This window comes from Schistocerca piceifrons, chromosome X (assembly GCF_021461385.2).
Source record: "Schistocerca piceifrons isolate TAMUIC-IGC-003096 chromosome X, iqSchPice1.1, whole genome shotgun sequence".
Taxonomy (NCBI): domain Eukaryota; kingdom Metazoa; phylum Arthropoda; class Insecta; order Orthoptera; family Acrididae; genus Schistocerca; species Schistocerca piceifrons.
In genome coordinates, this window is record NC_060149.1 from 53,058,707 (window position 1) to 53,076,121 (window position 17,415).

The following is a 17,415-nucleotide window of genomic DNA, read 5'->3' on the forward strand; positions in this document are numbered from 1 at the left end:
TACTGATGGATCCAATGCTGGTAGTTACATATACTGACAGCAAACTATGACTAGACCTAATCTATTCACATGTACAGTTATGGTAATTACTTCTAGATTAGTTCACAGCCCCCACCCCCTGCCCTCGTCCCTCTTCCATCTCTACTCCTAATAGTACTAAGGACCGGTTACTATTTAATAATTCAAACAAGGCAGTTATCTAATTTTACACAGACCCTTGTCAGCTTTCTTTATACTGACAACATCAAGATTTATCTAACACAATTATTTGAGTTGTACAGAATCACATTCTTGAGGCCAAGTGTTCTGGTAAGTTATAGGAATAGTGGTTAATCAAGCATTCTTTTACTTTGTTCTGAAACAACTGAGAATGTTCAGTTTCCTGCCTGATATCCACTGACAATGTTTTATAGACATTTTCACAAGAATACAAAACTTTGTCCTGAACCCTTATACCCTAGAGACACATGGCATAGTGCGGAGAAGATGGTGGTTGTAGTATCTGTTGAAACATGCAGTAATGGACAAAGGGAAGTTTCTCAGTAACAAAGAGTCTATAGCCTCACCAACTTGTGCACTACTTCATCTTTGTGAAAACCACAGTGTTACCTACTTCACTGGGTATTTGTAATTGTGATGATGCACTAGACCACACTTAACTGAATAGAAATGTAGTAGTAGCACAGGATTATTCTAATTAAATTTAATCTTTCAAACTGTTGCAGAAATAACACTACTGGTCAGAATGCCATCAAATTGCAACAGAATATTATTGGAGAGACGGGAAAACATATATGGCAGAAGAAAAATAAACAGTTACAAAATGTAGCAATAGATGGCACTGTAAGCTTCGTAATTGAATGATTCTCTACTACAAATGACAAATGAATCATACAACAATGCCTATGGTGTACATTTGACGTTAAACAAACTGTACTACTCAGTGTGCATGGGCCTACAGGTGTGATACTGTTAGTTACGTAAGCCCATCCACCATGGCAAGGTCATTTCACATCAGATGGGAAATATCGGTTTTTAACTGTTCTGAGGCCAAAAACTGCATGGAAAGCATCAATCAAAATCAAATTGGATTATTAATTTCTCTGTGTCTGGTACAAAATATGTTCAAAATGCTGTCCACTGTTTTCTGCAAGAAGTTGAAAATGAAAAACAGCATGTTCCACAACTAATGGAAGTGTTTCCGGTGTCACGTTCATAATGTGTTCCACAATGCGTGCCTTCAATGCAGCGAAGTTGGCAGTCGGAACACTGAACACGAAGTCTTGCAGATAGCCCCACAGCCAGAAGTCATACAGATTAAAACCAAGTGATTGGGACGGCCAGGCTGTAGAGAAATTTTTGTGACGGCTCCCAAACCCAAGGTCCTCGGTGGTAGTTTTGGGGCAGCCACCACAAATTGTATAAAGCGTGTGTAGTGACGAGGATGTAGCTATGTCTGTTGGCCGAAAAATATTTAGTGACAAGAATTGCGCCAACTAGAATGAAGAGATAACTTATCTTTATTTCTGACAAAACGTGTACAAGAAATACAAGTCCAAGTAATATCCAAGAGTAATCCATGTCCTGAGCCTATTCGAATACAATAGCAAATATCACACTGCAGTGGCTCCGCTATAAACTCCACGAAAGGCTAGCAATAGACAATCGACAATAGACTGTCCGTCTCAGGGCCAGTGCTCCTCCTTATATGCAAAAGGCAGAGGGTGCTGTGGACACTAGCTCAGCCATGGCGCAACCTCTTCCAATGGCGGTAATGCCCTGAGACGCCGATGGCCGTGACAGGAACTGTGACCAGTGATGTCACGGTCAGGGCACGTGTGTGCGAGTTGGTCGGTTGGTTGGGTCTGCGGATACAACAGAAATGGTGGCTGATAATTCTAGCATTTCTGTAATAATGCTTTAGCAGCTGTTAACAGGATTTGCAATGTGCGGAGGTGTGCCATCTAGCATAAACATGATCCCATCCACACATCCACACTGTTGGAGAGCTGGAATATCATAGCACAAAAGACACTCACAGCGCTTACCAGTGATGGTACAGGGAACGGGACCTGCAGCTCCTGTCACTTCACAAAAAATGTGGCACTATGGTAAATGATGCTGTAACCCTCACCACACAGTGACTGTTTCAGGATGAAGTGGTACTGGTTGATTTGCGTGTGTATTTTCCGTTGCCCATATTGGACAATTCTGTGTATTCACATATTTTGTGAAGTGGGCTTCATCTTTCCACAAAATATTCGTCTGCCAATCATTGTCCACTTCCATGTGAGCAAGAAATTCTAAAGCAAAAGTCTCTCTTGCTGGTGGGTCAACAGGAAGCGACTTGTGAACATGGATAATTGCCAATGGATAGCAAAGAAGGATATTTCATAAGATTTTACGCACCGTGCTCATTTATATGTCCAGTTTTTGGGCAATTCTCCATGCACTACATCTTTGTACACCACCAATTGTCTCCTCCTGCATTGCTGTGACTGCTGCTTCCACTGACGTCAAATCAATTCATTTCCTCCCTCTACCACATTGCACGCTAAAAGAACCCATTTTTTCGAATTTCTGAATCATTTTCTCCACACCCATGGCAGTAATCAGACCAATGCCTTTGTTCAAACCCTCCAGGGTGCAGGGTATTGTGACATACAGCGCCATCTATTGATCAATTTTCACACTATTTTTTTTCTTATGCTGTACGTTTTCCCTCTTCTCTGATAATATTCCACTGCAATTTGATGTCATTCTGACCAGTGGTGTAATTTCTACAGCATTTTGCAAGCTTAACTCTAATTATAATCACCTTGTAGTAGATGATGATGATGATGATGATGATGATGATGATGATGATGATGATGATTTATGTAAATTGCACCATGTAGTGTTCATTTCTGCCAGTCACATGACTCTGATATTGCATTTTTTTCCTTTCCTTTGTTTACAAAAGTTACAAAATGTTCCTGACAGCTGCTTGGTTATATTGACCAGTGTTGTATTTTCTAACAGGTGAACCATATGCTGAATCACCTAGACAGAAGAAATATTTTAAACCTAGCTGGTGGCACAGAGACCACAATGAATCAGGTATATATTCACTATACCTATGCTGTAGTCATGGTCACAATTAGTTTTTCACTTAAGTGATTTCTATAAATATTGACAGGGTAATGCTGTGAACTGTGCTTTGTATAGTGTGCAGCTATAATTGTTCTCAGATTCAGTCAAATATTAGTTATACTTCTTAATGGGATTGTTTGATATTTGCCATAATGGAATTGTTAGGCGGAGGTTCGAGTCCTCCCTTGGGCATAGGTGTGTGTGTTTGTCCTTAGGATATTTTATGTTAAGTGGTGTGTAAGCTTAGGGACTGATGACCTTAGCAGTTAAGTCCCATAAGACTTCACACACATTTGAACATGTGCACATTTTTGGAATTGTTAGGAAGAAATGAATGTGAAGTTCGGGAGTCAGCATTAATTAATTCTATAACTACAAAGCACGCGTGTGACAGTTCCTGGTTATTGAAATGATTTTATTTCAAATTATTATGAGTCTGTGAGAGTTATTCACTTTCCGAGGCAGGTGTATAACTAGAGTCCAGATTTCTGTGTAAACACAAATTGCATGAATTTTTGCATGTGTGGCCATTTGCTGGGTAAATGTATATTTTGAAGGTGGTATGAATTGTGACAGCTGTAATGCATGTTATATCACATTTTTGACCTTTTTTTTGAAATAATGTGCATGACACCATCTTTTATTGATTTATTCATATGAACTGCGCCAAGATGCAGTACATAAGCAATTCTGCAAATATGTTGTAGTTTGTGAACTTCATAGTGAGCTCAAGTCCCCTACTTCAGCTCAGTAGTTGTCGGTAGAGGTCAGTATACTTTGTGCCAATAAAAATAAATTAGAAATGGGTATTATTGTTGTTGTTGTTGCACAATGCTGCTCCATATGTGATGAAGGATGGAAAAGCTATTAAATTTTTTTATCATAACTTGAAGTGTCAAACATTTTTGTCCCATGACCACATCATGAAACTGAAACGGTAGTCTAAAATTTGATTGTGTGAATACACTGTTACAAACACTGATACGAACAAGGAAAATTGATTCACAAAATACACTGGTTTGAAACTGCTGACAGCAATAAGTCATATGCTGCCCTTTTTTTCCAATTGAAAGTACTCTTAAAAGCACTTGTCCATGTTGCTGGATTTAGAGATATTCTTCCAGATTTAGCTGTGCCCCTACAACCTTTTTTAACCAGGTGGTTGTACCTGGATTAATGCTGCCATCTTTTACTGTGGTAATTTTGATTACGTTGTCAGTGTGAGACATTGAATTCCTACAGATCTATTGAGGTTGACATCTCTTGCTTCATTCTACTGAAAAGCCTTAAGGTACTGCAGTGTAGGATTTTTGCATCATTTTTGGGCTATAGGTTTTTGAGGTCAGTAACGCAGTTTGCATTAAAGATGTGATAGTGAAATTCAAGGAAACAGATATGAGGCAAGACCACATATACATCAAATCAAATTTTGTGCATTTTCCTTTGGAAATACCACTATTGCAAGCCACAGGTGGAATCTGAGACCCTTATTGAAAAGGTTCAAAATCTTTGCAATCATCCTGTGGATAAGTGGGTTTTGCTGGTTTTAAGATTACAAAGTTATCAGGTCATATCCTGATTCTGAGTTTACAAAGAAGACAAATAATATTTTGTAGCAAAAGTGTAAAAAAAACTAGCAACTTGATCAGACTTTGTCCAAAATATCTTCACCTAAGTATGCATCTGTCACTCCTTGTGACTTAGAAACATCATTTTCTGTGACATATTTTAATTATTTATCTTTATTATGCGTATTTAATGATATGACATTGCATGAATGTATGCATGTTTTACGATTTGATAGAGCATGAAAATCTGGGCTCTAGTAATAACATTATGAGTAATTTAATAAGTAAAGCAATTAACTCACCAAATAATTTAGGTGCTGAGTCACCTATAGACACATAAAGAAGACAAGAGAGGCCTGCTAGCTTTCAGATGAAGTCTGGCACATTGTTTAATCAGCTAGGAAGTTTCAATACTACACACACTCCCATGCAGAGTGAAAAATTTGGTATTTACTCGTGTATAAGACAAGCCTGAATATAAGATGAGTGCCCCCCTCCCCCTCCCTTTATGATTAGTTTCTTGGGGAAAAAATTGTTTTTTAACACACTCTGATTAATCAAATTTACAAACTGTTATTCATGATAGGCATATGTCTAAATAGTTAACACTACGCCTATTCTGTGTTTATAAGATTTATTTATTGTTGACATTTTGATTCGATATGGGGAAAATAATAAGCAAAAGGAAATTTTTGTAATTATACTCTGCATTATCTTGCTGGTGTATGTGTTATCCTATACTTAGTATTTTCTTGCCTGTCCACATATGTTTCATCAAATGTCTGTATTGTTTTTCACCTGTGCTCTGCAGACATGTACATGGGCAGGGTGAGGGGAAAAGGTTGTTACATATAGCTTACGAATTCAACATACAGCTGATCATTTGGTCAGGTCTTGTAAGTGGACATCCATTGCTGCCATTAAATGACAGAACAGGATATTAGGTAAAATAAATAGAATATATTCAAATTTAGACTATACAAGGGGCATGCCTAGGGTTGGAAGTTACCAGGTTTAGACCAGTGTAGGAGGGTGAACTACTAATTGAAATGGGCAGCAGAAGGGGAGGTGGTTCATGTTAACTTACGTTGGTGGCCAATCATGAAATGTAGAACTGGAGGCTTTGCCTGCCATGAAAGATGTCAGTTCTGTTTGAGGTCTGGATCACAAGAGAGTGAGGCAACTGTGTTCTGCACTTCAGATTGCTCCAGCATCCACACATGTGACCTGTATCCCACCTATGCTGTTTGCCAAAACCGATGGTGTGAATTCACGAGCAGTTTCAGGAGAGGGCTGAGGGCATCTCTTGTCAGCAGTGTGAACTGGACGGAACTGCGTTGGTTCTGAAAGGCAGGCAACTTGTGTCATGCATGCACTACGGAAATTGCTTTGGGAGCAAACTTGTAAAGATTTGACTGGGGTCTTCTAAATAAAATTTTATAAACCAGTTGCTTAAAATATTGCTTGACTTGCTGCCACCCTGTACATTGCTTACCCCTTCCAGAGGAGTGGTGACTCACATTGTTTACAAAAGGATGTCAGTCACTGCTGGAAAGACGGTTTGCTCTAGAGGGAGCCTTAATGCTGTGGGAGGGTCCTGTTACAATAGTTTTCATTTAGTGTAAGTGGCAGGGGAGTTAGATGTAGTCAAGTTCATCACATTTCGTGAGATAAGAAAACACTAAAATATTAACTGTTCAGATTTTGAGCGGTAATGCAATAGCTCCTGTAATAACGAAAATCATCATCGTCCAGATTATCATTTCTTAAAATATATGAAGTTAAAATCATTCCAGAAAGCTTCACAAAGGAGAAATGAACTATCATGGTTTCTGTTAGGGTGAAAAAAAAAATCTATTATTAATTTAGTGTTTCAGTAGTAAACTCATCGTGATAGAAAGCAGATGCTGCCCAAACTGGATCAGCACTGATCTTTTAATGACCCCCCCCCCCCCCCTCCAAAATGTGTATTTGTTTGTATTGTCTGGAAAATATTAATCTCATTTCTACATAGTTGAACTAATACCAAAATATTAAATGCAACAACATGACAGAATACTTAATTCTGTTATAATCAAAGTATTTGGGTAAAAAACATTATAAATCAGCTTACTGCAGAACATTAACATGTGGTGTGGATTAGAACTGGACTAAGTGCATTTGAAAAAGGGTAATAACCTAAGTAAAAACTTCTTATGTCGTCTGACTATTGTTGCAGCTAGTAGTTGCACAAAGTTGCTCAGGCTACAAAACATTAACACATTTCAGTAAATGGAGGTGTCACTAAGTCGTAGAGATAGTGTACCATAAAACTTGTATAACCCAATCCTTATCTATATTAACTCATGTTAAAATAAAGAAGAACAAAGCCTTTTTTTGTACCAACAAAATCCTGGAGATATGGGTGAAATTAAGGGATAGCAAAGGCTGCGCATCAAAACCCATGAATTTCTAATATTAACGTTCTACCTACTCAATTTACATTACCTTATATCACCTCATAGAGTAACAGTTCTTCAGAACATTGTGAACTGTGGCATACTTAGGCATACAGGGAGAGAGAGAGAAAGAGAGAGAGAGAAGTACCGGGTGATCGAAAACTCAGTATAAATTTGAAAACTGAAGAAATCAAGGAATAATGTAGATAGAGAGGTACAAATTGACACACATGCTTGGAATGACATGGGGGTTTTATTAGAACAAAAAAAAAGGAAAAAAAATTCACAAAATGTCCCACAGATGGAAATACGTGAGTCTGGTTTTGTAACTGCTACCGTGACGGGTGAGAGGTATGTCAATATGTTACAGAATCGCATCATCCCCAGTCTGGCTGATAAACACCTGCTGGAATGTACGATGTTTATGCAGGATGGCGCTCCACCCCATATTGCTAGATGCGTGAAAGATTTCTTGCGCGCATCATGTGGTGATGATCGTGTGCTTAGTCGACACTTTCCTCATGCTTGTCCTCCCAGGTCCCCAGACCTCAGTCCGTGGGATCATTGGCTTTGGGATTACCTGAAGTTGCAAGTGTATCGAAATCGACCGACATCTTTAGGAATACTGGAAGACAGCATCCGACGCCAATGCCTCACCTTAACTGCGGACATGCTTTACAGTGCTGTTCACAACATTATTTCTTGACTGCAGCTATTGTTGAGGAATGATGGTGGACATATTGAGCATTTCCTGTAAGGAACATCATCTTTGCTTTGTCTTACTTTGTTATACTAATTATTGCTATTGTGATCAGATGAAATGCCATCTGTTGGACATTTTTTGAACTTGCATATTTTTTTGGTTCTAATAAAGCCCCATGTCATTCCAAGCATGTGTGTCAATTTGTACCTCTCTATCTACATTATTCTGTGATTTATTCAGTTTTCAAATTTATACTGACTTTTTCACCACCCAGTATTACACCTAGATTAGAATTCCACAGTAGTTTCGACTGGAAACAAATTGTAGCATAAACTAGCCAGACCATCTAATGAGTTATGACTGCCTTAACTTGGATACATGATAGGAAATGGCCAATGCAGCCACATCATAGTGAAAATCTCAGAAAAGCAAAAGGAAATATATACCTATTCATTTAAAAACCATTTTAAAATACCTCATGGGATAGTAGTGTGTACGTATATCACTTAGTTTTACACGTGAATTAATTAGTTAAAACTGAGACAAATGATAATTAACAAGGTTGAAATGTGACCAAGTAGTCTTCTGAAGGGTGACTTGTTTTTCTGACTAATAATATAGGTCTCAAAATGGGTAGCTATAATTAAAATTTCTCAGAAGTTAGTGCTCAACATAGAACACAATATTATCCAGCTGCCAAATGAGGATCTGGTATGACCTTAAATATTTGTGGTGTGAGTGAACTTTGTCTAAGGGTTTCATAGTCATAGCACAGTTTTGACTTACACTCATTAATTGTAGAAACCACATAGTGTTTTAAATGCTTATCTAATTACAAGAAGCGCAAAACAAAATCATCAATGTGTGTCAAATCATTCATCACATTTATAAAAAGAACATAAGGCAAAAGTACTTCAGGGACCAGATCTGTCATCTCCGTTAATATCCATTAGAATAAAAATACAAAATACAAAAGTAAGTACAAGATATAATGCTCAGAGTAACTCATAGATTTAATATTTTTCCCAGTAGTGTCACTCAACTGCAGTGTTTTACAAACAACAATTATCAACAAACTGTTCTCTATAATTAAAATTACAACTAGAAAAACTGAAGGAAAGGACCAGAACAGCACTTGTTTGATTGTCAATTAAAAATGAGGATTGGTTACAACCATATTTTTTCCTCTGAAATGACAAAGTTTTGGAAAAACTATCTGTCTTGTCCACTGATCTTAGAGTTTACTGTTTCTGATTATCATGGGACTGTCACATGGCATAAAATAAGCTTGTAAAACAATGTTGTAGGCATGGAGAAACATGAGGGAAACTCTAATAAAAATAATTCCTTATCCTCATCCATCCATAAAACTTCACATAAGGAAGGGAAAGACTGCAGTGAGTTTATAATCAGTCAATAAAATATGAAAAGATTCACAGCTAGAATGTGGTTCTGTGTGACAGAATCAAACGGGTTGTTCCTAAACAAACTTCCGACTGATGGGAGAGGAATTTGTGGGTTATCCAGCAGGGGAGAGCTATGTGTGTGTGGCTTTGACAAAATTTAATGGCACTTCTCTCTGTTAGGGTGGGGTATAATCTGCTGTGTAATGCATGTCTTATGGGAGGGGAAACAGCAGAGAGGTAGGCGCAAAGGAGGAGGAGGAGGAGTGAGAAGGGTGAGGTGGCGATCTAGAAGCAAACATTCTTTGAAGCACAGCTGGTGGTGTGTACCATCAGTATAACACTAAGTATGCGTAAAAATAGAGAAAGACAATGCTCGCTAACAGACAATCAAACTCCGGTAATAATCCACACAGAGCGACACCACATTTGTACTGAAGTGATCTAAATGTTTGTATGATAAAAAGTACAGCGAGTTATTTCAGATTATTAGTACAGTACTTGTTTTAAATTTAAAACAGAAATATGGAGCAGAGTTCATCTCTGTGTTGAATTTCAGCAAACACAAAATTCAGAAAACACTGGCCAGTGGTTTTAGGAGTTAGTTGTCTGCATAAAATGTACAACAGAGTCACCTCAAGCCAACGGAAATTTTAATACGTAATTGTTGGTGTACTGCAGGACTTTATATGCTGGGTAAAATGCATAGGTAAGGAAAAAGTAAATGTTGGTTTCTGTGGACACAGGACAGAAAAGATTTGTAAAGAGAGACTGAAGGAAAACAATCAACTTAACGGATGTAAGAACTAAAAAGTTCAATTATTTTCAATTCTTATGACACCTGGAAAGAACACAGGGAAATAAATGCTTTTGAACTGACAGTGGACTAAGCTCATCTGCAGAGCAATGGAATATCAGTTGAAGATTTGAAGTATAATTGTCCTTTGAACAATGAAAAATAAGTAAAATAGACGCCGCAAAGATGGGCTCCACATTCTAGATTTGACAACAAAACGAAACATTCAATGAATCAGACTTGTAATAAGTAGCATTTTAGAAAAATTTTAGTATGGTAAACTTGATACATTCATTTGAAAGAAAAAACAAAAATCTTGTCAATAAAAGAGATCTACAAGTGAAATATAGTATAATACCAAAATTCTACAACAAAGGTGAACAACAAAAGTAGTTAAATTCACCACATGACAAAGATCTATACAGTAGATGATAGGGGGTACCTTTAAACACCTCAAACTCTTTAGAAATACATAAACTTCCTACATAATACAAATAGGAGTGCACCTGGGCCATCCTCAAAAATTATTAATGGTCTCTTATTTATTTATTTATTTATACATCTAGTTCCGTAGGACCAAATTGAGGAGCAAATCTCCAAGGTCATGTAATGTGTCAGTACATTAAATTACAACAGAAAAGTAATAACAGATAAAATAAAATATTTATGAACCAAAAAGAGAAGCCATAAGTTTGAGTAAACGCAGTCAACAATTTAAAATAGGAACCAGTTTAATTTTTCAAGCAACTTCTTGACAGAATAGAAGGAGTGACCCATGGAAAAACTCATCAATTTCGATTTGAAAGGGTGTGGATTATTGCCAAGATTTTTTAATTCTTGTGGTAGCTTATTGAAAATGGATGCAGCAGTATACTGCACACCTTTCTGCACAAAAGTTGAGGAAGTCCAATCCAAATGCAGATTGTATTTCTTCCTAGTATTAAATGATTGAAAGCTGCTATTTCTTGGTGGTAAGCTGACAGCAATCAGACGCCAACGTCAGAATTGCCACACTAGTGAACATGGGTCAACAAGAGTTTCGCGAACTTACACCACTTATTGCCCAAAATATCCATTTCTGAGCCAAAAATATCCTTTGAGAATGGGAAGAGTTACCACAAAATATAATACCATATGACATCAACAAATGAAAATAAGCAAAGTAGACTAATTTTCATGTTGAATGATCCTTCCGTCAGATACCATTCAAAAAGTAAAAATGGCAGCATTAAGCCTTTGAAAAAGATCGTGAAAATGGGATTTCCACGACAGTTTACTATCTATCTGAACACCTAGCAATCTGAACTGTCCAATTTCACTTATCATATGCCCATTATGTGAAATGAAAACTGAGTCTTACTGCGAATTAGGGTTAGTTTATTTTCTACAAGCCATGAACTTATGTCATGAACTGCACTATTTGGTATCGAGCCACAGTTGTACACAGCATCCTTTACTACAAAGCTAGTGTCATCAGCAAACAGAAATATTTTAGAATTCCTTGTAATACTAAAGGGCATATTATTTGTGTAAATAAGGATCAGAACTGACCCCAACACTGATCCCTGTGGTACCCACCATTTTACTATGCCCCACATCACAGCCATTTTCATCACTGTGAATAAAGGACTTTTGCTCTCTGTTGCCAAAGCAAGAGGTGAACCAATTGTGAGCTACTCCCCGTATTCCGTAATGGTCCCACTTCTGGAGCAATATTTTGTGATCAGCACAATCAAACGCCTTAGTTAAATAAAAAAAGATGCTTAGCTTTTGAAATCTTTTGTTTAATCCGTCCAGTACCTCACAGGGAAAAGAGAATACAGCATTTTCAATTGTGAATCACTTATAAAGCCAAACTGTACATTTAATAGCAAATTATGTGTTATAAGATGATAAATTATCGTTACATACACAACCTTTTCAATAATCTAAGCAAACACTGATGGCATAGAAATAGTTCTAAAATTGTTTACATTATCCCTTTCTCCCTTTTTATAAAGCGGCTTTACTACCGAGAACTGCAGTCATTCAGGAAACTGAGCACTCTTAAAAGAAAAATTACAAATATAGCTAAGTGCAGGGCTAACATGTGCAGCACAGCACTTTAATATTCTGCTAGATATTCCATCATATCCACGAAAGTCCTTAGTCTTAGGTGATTTAATTATTGACCTAATCTCCTACTTGTCAAAATCAGAGAACAGTATTTCAGACATTAGTCTCAGAAAGGCATTTTCCGAGAGAGTAATATGACTCCCTGTAGATGTTATGTTTTTTTTAAATTCACCAGCAGTGGTCAGAAAATGATTGTTAAACACTGTACATATATCTAACTTACCAGTAACAGAAATATGTTAACTAAAAACTGAGTTTATACTGTCAACCTTGTGCTGCTGACCAGACACTTCCTTCACAACTGACCATATGGTTTTAATTTTATCCTGTGAATTAGCTATGCTATTTGCATGCCACATAGTCATTGCCTTCCTAATAACATTTTAAACACCTTACAATACTGTTTGTAATGAGCTACTGTTGCTTGATTGTGACTATTTCTTACATTTTTATATAAAACCCACTTTGTTCTACATGATATCCTTTTCCCACTAGTCAGCTACCCAGGCTGCCTTTTACTTCTAATACTATGTTTAGAACACACTAAATGAAAGCAGCTCTCAAATAGCATGAGAAATGTGTTAAGGAAAGCATTACATTTGTCATCTATGTAATCAGCATTAGAAACACCCTGCCACTCTCGTTCCTTAACGAGGTTTGACAAACACTCTTTTACCATTGGAGTATCTCTCCTACATGGTTTGTAATTATATGTAATGTTTGTTTGAGTGCAAAAGCCTTTTAGTGTCATAATTTGTGCATCATGGTCTGAAAGGCCATTCACCCTTTTACTAAGAGATTGCCCATCTAGTAAAGAAAAATGAATAAAAATAAATTGTATGGCTGTGCTACTGTTCCCCTGCACCCTGGTTGGGAAAACCACAGTCTGCATCAGATCATATGAATTTATGAGATCTACCAACATCCTTTCTCTCGCACCATCATATACAAAATTAATATTGAAGTCACCACATATAACTCATTTGAGGAACTTCATATAAAGTGAATCAAGAACCACCTGTAGCTTGACCAGAAATTCTCAGAAGTCAGAGTTAGCAGACCTATAAACAACAACAATTAGAAGCTACGTTTTACTGAGTTCAACTGCCCCTGCACAACATTCAAATACACTCCTGGAAATGGAAAAAAGAACACATTGACACCGGTATGTCAGACCCACCATACTTGCTCCGGACACTGCGAGAGGGCTGTACAAGCAATGATCACACGCACGGCACAGCGGACACACCAGGAACCGCGGTGTTGGCCGTCGAATGGCGGTAGCTGCGCAGCATTTGTGCACCGCCGCCGTCAGTGTCAGCCAGTTTGCCGTGGCATACGGAGCTCCATCGCAGTCTTTAACACTGGTAGCATGCCGCGACAGCGTGGACGTGAACCGTATGTGCAGTTGACGGACTTTGAGCGAGGGCGTATAGTGGGCATGCGGGAGGCCGGGTGGACGTACCACCGAATTGCTCAACACGTGGGGCGTGAGGTCTCCACAGTACATCGATGTTGTCGCCAGTGGTCGGCGGAAGGTGCACGTACCTGTCGACCTGGGACCGGACCGCAGCGACGCACGGATGCACGCCAAGACCGTAGGATCCTACGCAGTGCCGTAGGGGACTGCTCCGCCACTTCCCAGCAAATTAGGGACACTGTTGCTCCTGGGGCATCGGCGAGGACCATTCGCAACCGTCTCCATGAAGCTGGGCTACGGTCCCGCACACCGTTAGGCCGTCTTCCGCTCACGCCTCAACATCGTGCAGCCCGCCTCCAGTGGTGTCGCGTCAGGTGTGAATGGAGGGACGAATGGAGACGTGTCGTCTTCAGCAATGAGAGTCGCTTCTGCCTTGGTGCCAATGATGGTCGTATGCGTGTTTGGCGCCGTGCAGGTGAGCGCCACAATCAGGACTGCATACGACCGAGGCACACAGGGCAAACACCCGGCGTCATGGTGTGGGGAGCGATCTCCTACACTGGCCGTACACCACTGGTGATCGTCGAGGGGACACTGAATAGTGCACGGTACATCCAAATCGTCATCGAACCCATTGTTCTACCATTCCTAGACCGGCAAGGGAACTTGCTGTTCCAACAGGACAATGCACGTCCGCATGTATCCCGTGCCACCCAACGTGCTCTAGAAGGTGTAAGTCAACTAGCCTGGCCAGCAAGATCTCCGGATCTGTCCCCCATTGAGCATGTTTGGGACTGGATGAAGCGTCGTCTCATGCGGTCTGCACGTCCAGCACGAACGCTGGTCCAACTGAGGTGCCAGGTGGAAATGGCATGGCAAGCCGTTCCACAGGACTACATCAAGCATCTCTACGATCGTCTCCATGGGAGAATAGCAGCCTGCATTGCTGCAAAAGGTGGATATACACTGTACTAGTGCCAACATTGTGCATGCTCTGTTGCCTGTCTCTATGTGCCTGTGGTTCTGTCAGTGTGATCATGTGATGTATCTGACCCCAGGAATGTGTCAATAAAGTTTCCCCTTCCTGGGACAATGAATTCATGGTGTTCTTATTTCAATTTCCAGGAGTGTACCTGTTCAATGCAGTGCCGTTATACATGTACGAATTGAAATGGAATACTGTTTTTTACGTAAATAGCCACTGCCCCACCCCACAAGGAACTCCTTGAAAAACAGCCAGCGAATCTGTATCCTGGTAAAGGAAGCCTCAGAATTGTCAAATTATTTAAGTGGTGCTCCAACATACCAATAATTTCTAAGTCAACATATATAAGCAGTTCACTAACTTTAATACCTCTTATATTTTGATGAAATATGCTAATTCTTCTCTGCTTGGATACCTGAGATTCTCTGAAGGTGATTCCTCCGCTAGAGGGACTTCCTTTAAGCAGGTATACCTATGAGCTGACCTCAATCTAAAAAAGGTGCAGCTCTAACACCAACTACTACAGGAATTTTTCCATGAGTGATCCTGCCACCACCCACTACACTGTCACCTATAAGCTTTGCCAGCCTCCCATTCCCATACCTATCGAGGTGCAGGTCATGTCTAGTGAAACCCAATCTGCTGTTAGACTCAACTGGTACCACTGCAATGTGACAACCACTTAATATTTATACTCTATATAATACTCTCAGTACAATGTCACTGAAAAGCTATGCAGTTTGTTACTTATAAATTGTACGAAAATATGAATATTAGAATTAATTATGACAGATAAGATGAAGAAGGGTAAGAAAAGTGGTAGCATGCTGGGATGTGGCTGGCTTATCACAAGGCGACAGCTGTGGCAGTCCATGGGTTTGCACCATGTGGTATCTGTTTAGTAATCATTCACTGGTAACATAACCTGCAATTTAAATGAGTCTGAAAACATTATCTCAACCAGAAGCTCATTGCATGGTAAAATGAATCATGGTTAATGGTTCTGCTCTGACCTGTTGGTGTGGCAGCATAAAAGAGACAATTTAACATCACTGAATCATCTTCTGTCATAAAATTAGCAACATAATTAGCATTTACTTTATCCTTCTCAGCTTCCACAACAAAACATTATCTGTACAACAGAAACAACATCACTTGAAACAGCTGGCAGAAGAACTCTTCCCTATACGTAATTGTATTTAATCACATGAATGACAGGACCTCTTGTCCGCTCACAAGTAACCTAAATAAAACAATTTCTTACATCTCCTCATATCAACAAAAATTCATTATCTTCTGGGAGATAACAGCCACAAGTTATCATATCCTCTCTTATCAACTTACAGGGGTACAACAGATTACATCATCATCATTAATTAGAACTCTTGTTATGTTACATAACTTAATACATTTTTGCTCTGTGCATTGAGTTAACCAGACAAGAAGCTACCACTTATGAAAAACAGAAGGCATGGACAGAAAAGGAATAAAAGGTCAGCAAAGAGAAAGTAGAGAGATGCAGAAACAAGAGAAAGAGAAGGCGGAAAAAGTTCATTCCTTTTGTTCTGCAATCTAGCATGTCACACTGCATCCTATCAGCTTTGGCAACACAAATGCTCATTGTATAATTGTGACTGTGTGTGCATTTGGGGTCTCAAGTCACCTAATACCAATAGTAAACTGATAGACAATACAGGATCATTAGACTCTATGGTTTGGCACATTTCTTACAAGGTGTAGACGCTGATTTTACATCTGTGTCTGGTCTTTCAATAAAAACAAATGCCCATCAATGTCAAAAGATTTAGTGTGCCAATGATTTCGGAAACCTTGCAGGTGCAGTTTGGAGGCATAGGGTCTATAGAACCCTTAAGGTGCTCACATCTGTGGACCAAGGAATAGGAGCCTACTTTCATCAGAGAGCACAGAAATGATGCTTACAGACAGAAGGGAAAAAAAAAAAAAATAGAATGGATCATGACATGAAAATGGAATGGAAAAAAGTGTCATGAACAGCTGGGGACTCTGTGGTTATCAAACACAATGTGCTATCTGCACATCCCTGGAGATTAATAGAAAGCTCTCAAAAATATATCTTAAGAAACTTCTCATCACTAGAACTAAGTATGAAATACTTCAACAACCACAACAACAACAACAATAGAGTTTAAAACATGTATAAGAAATTTACTACAGTAAACAGGTTCAATGGAAGCGACAGTCAAATGGGGCCGCCATTCTCACAACATGTACTTGTGCATTGAGACGCAGCTCAGTGTAGTCAGTGCGCACATATTGGAACGGTGTGCTGCGTCAGGGTGGCAGTACACATTGCCCCAGACACTGGTATGTGCAGATGCAGTATGTGGTGTGGCATTGTATCTGATGCACTGCAGCACCCAGGCTTGGCTCACGGCAGAATAACAGCCGTGAGTTCTGACTGACCACACAATATCAAATATGATCAAAGGCCACACAATATCTAATATGAACAAAAAGTAAACAGCTGACCTATGGACCGATTGGTGGGAACGAATCACGTTTCTGATACCAAAGTACATGAGGAGGGAGAGGGAAGTAGGTTGTTACGTACAGCTTATGACTATGATTTACAGGAGGTTCAATGATCTGGTCTTTCAAATGAGCATCCAGGGCTACTGTTAAATGACAGAACAGGAAATTAAGTAACTAAATAGAAAATATTCAAATGTATAGTATACAAAGAACATGCCTAAGGAGGAAGGTGCCAGGTTTTGGCCAGTCTGTGAAGACGAACAACTAAATAAATGGGCAGTGGATGAGGAGGTGGTTCATGTTAAGTTATGTTGGTGGCCGGTTATGAAACGCAGAGCCAG

The 17,415-nt window shown here is 39.1% G+C and overlaps 1 protein-coding gene across 1 annotated transcript in view; it reads left to right on the top strand.

Moving 5' to 3' along the window:
- The window catches only part of LOC124721691, an 888,717-nt gene that overhangs the window by 463,379 nt on the left and 407,923 nt on the right, over nucleotides 1-17,415 (top strand). The window contains exon 18 of the mRNA XM_047246771.1: nucleotides 3,022-3,099. Coding sequence (XP_047102727.1) covers nucleotides 3,022-3,099 — 78 coding nt within the window. The remainder of the gene's footprint in view (nucleotides 1-3,021; nucleotides 3,100-17,415) is intronic.